Source organism: Marmota marmota, unplaced genomic scaffold (genome assembly GCF_001458135.2).
Source record: "Marmota marmota marmota unplaced genomic scaffold, marMar, whole genome shotgun sequence".
Taxonomy (NCBI): Eukaryota; Metazoa; Chordata; class Mammalia; order Rodentia; family Sciuridae; genus Marmota; species Marmota marmota.
The window spans coordinates 8,845,876-8,847,308 of NW_025999983.1; the positions used below are offsets into that span (position 1 = coordinate 8,845,876).

The window sequence follows — 1,433 nt, forward strand, 5'->3', positions numbered from 1 at the left end:
TTATTTGTGTATATTTTAAGTAAAGAAAGAACTAGAAAAGCTGCTTTGACGGGTAGTGAGTTTCTTTGGAGGTAGTATTATGGTTGTTGTTATTATTTGATGGTACCAGGTATTGAATCCAGGGCACTGAGCCACTGAGCTATATCCCCAGCCTTTTTATTTTTTATTTTAAGACAGGGCCTCACTAAGTTTTCCAGGCTGACCTTGAACTTGTGATCCTCCTGACTCAGCCTCCTGAGTCCTGGGATTATATGTGGGCCACTGTTCCCAGAATTCTGGTGGTATTAAAGAACACACCTGGCAACTACTTGGCAGGGGTATAAAATATCATGGAGAAAGTTCAAGGTTGGAGAAGTGCTTAGACTAATTTTGCCCTGCTATTCTTTGATCTTTTAAATAAAGTGATTATACATACTAATTAAGGGTTCTCACTTTAGCTATTTAAAATAATGGCCTCTATCTTTAGATATTTACTTGTTTACTTATTTTTCTGTGACATTAAGAATCAAACCCAGGCTTTCAAGACGCTGCTGTCGCCTGTGGTTGTTCTCTGTCAGCCATGGTCAACCCCACCGTGTTCTTCGATATCGCCCAGCCCTTGGGCCGCGTCTCCTTCGAGTTGTTTGCAGACAAAGTTCCAAAAACAGCAGAAAATTTTCGTGCTCTGAGTACTGGAGAGAAAGGATTTGGTTATAAGGGTTCCTGCTTTCACAGAATTATTCCAGGATTTATGTGCCAGGGTGGTGACTTCACACGCCATAATGGCACTGGCGGCAAGTCCATCTACGGGGAGAAGTTTGATGATGAAAACTTCATCCTAAAGCATACAGGCCCTGGCATTTTGTCTATGGCAAATGCTGGGCCAAACACAAACCGTTCCCAGTTTTTCATCTGCACTGCCAAGACTGAGTGGTTGGATGGCAAGCATGTGGTCTTTGGGAAGGTGAAAGAGGGCATGAACATTGTGGAAGCCATGGAATGCTTTGGGTCCAGGAATGGCAAGACCAGCAAGAAGATCACCATTTCCGACTGTGGACAACTCTAATACATTTGACTTGTGTTTATCTTAACCACCAAACCATTCCCCTTCTGTAGCTCAGGAGAGCACCCCTCCATCCCATCTGCTCGAAATATCCCATAATCTTTGTGCTCTTGCTGCAGTTCTTTGGGTTCCATATTTTCCTTATTCCCCTCCCAAGTCTAGTGCTGGGAGCCATTAGCCAAGTAGGTATGACAATTTCCTTGCCAGCGTACCCCATGTTGCTGACATTTTGCAGTGACATTGAATGTAGTTGACCTTGCTCAAGGACCAGGGCGGATTAGGGTGTTCCCGGTTTAACATCGGGTTTAGGGCGTTCCCAGTTTAGGTTCCAGGTTTAAGGTTTAAGATTATTCCTGCTGGGAATAGGGCGTATCCTGCTGCCTAAGTTCCC

General features: G+C 44.2%; 1 protein-coding gene across 1 annotated transcript; it reads left to right on the forward strand.

Annotated features, from left to right (window-relative positions):
- The first annotated feature begins 544 nt into the window (after positions 1 to 544).
- LOC107153187 (peptidyl-prolyl cis-trans isomerase A-like) lies at positions 545 to 1,183 on the forward strand. The gene has a single exon (XM_048805901.1). It carries the CDS (start codon positions 560 to 562, stop codon positions 1,043 to 1,045), a length of 486 nt encoding a protein of 161 aa, XP_048661858.1. The 5' UTR covers positions 545 to 559; the 3' UTR covers positions 1,046 to 1,183.
- Positions 1,184 to 1,433: the final 250 nt, after the last annotated feature.

Bases quoted from the DNA above. Each gene is read 5' to 3' on its own strand.
- LOC107153187 (XM_048805901.1), top strand. From the start codon at position 560: ATGGTCAACCCCACCGTGTTCTTCGATATCGCCCAGCCCTTGGGCCGC.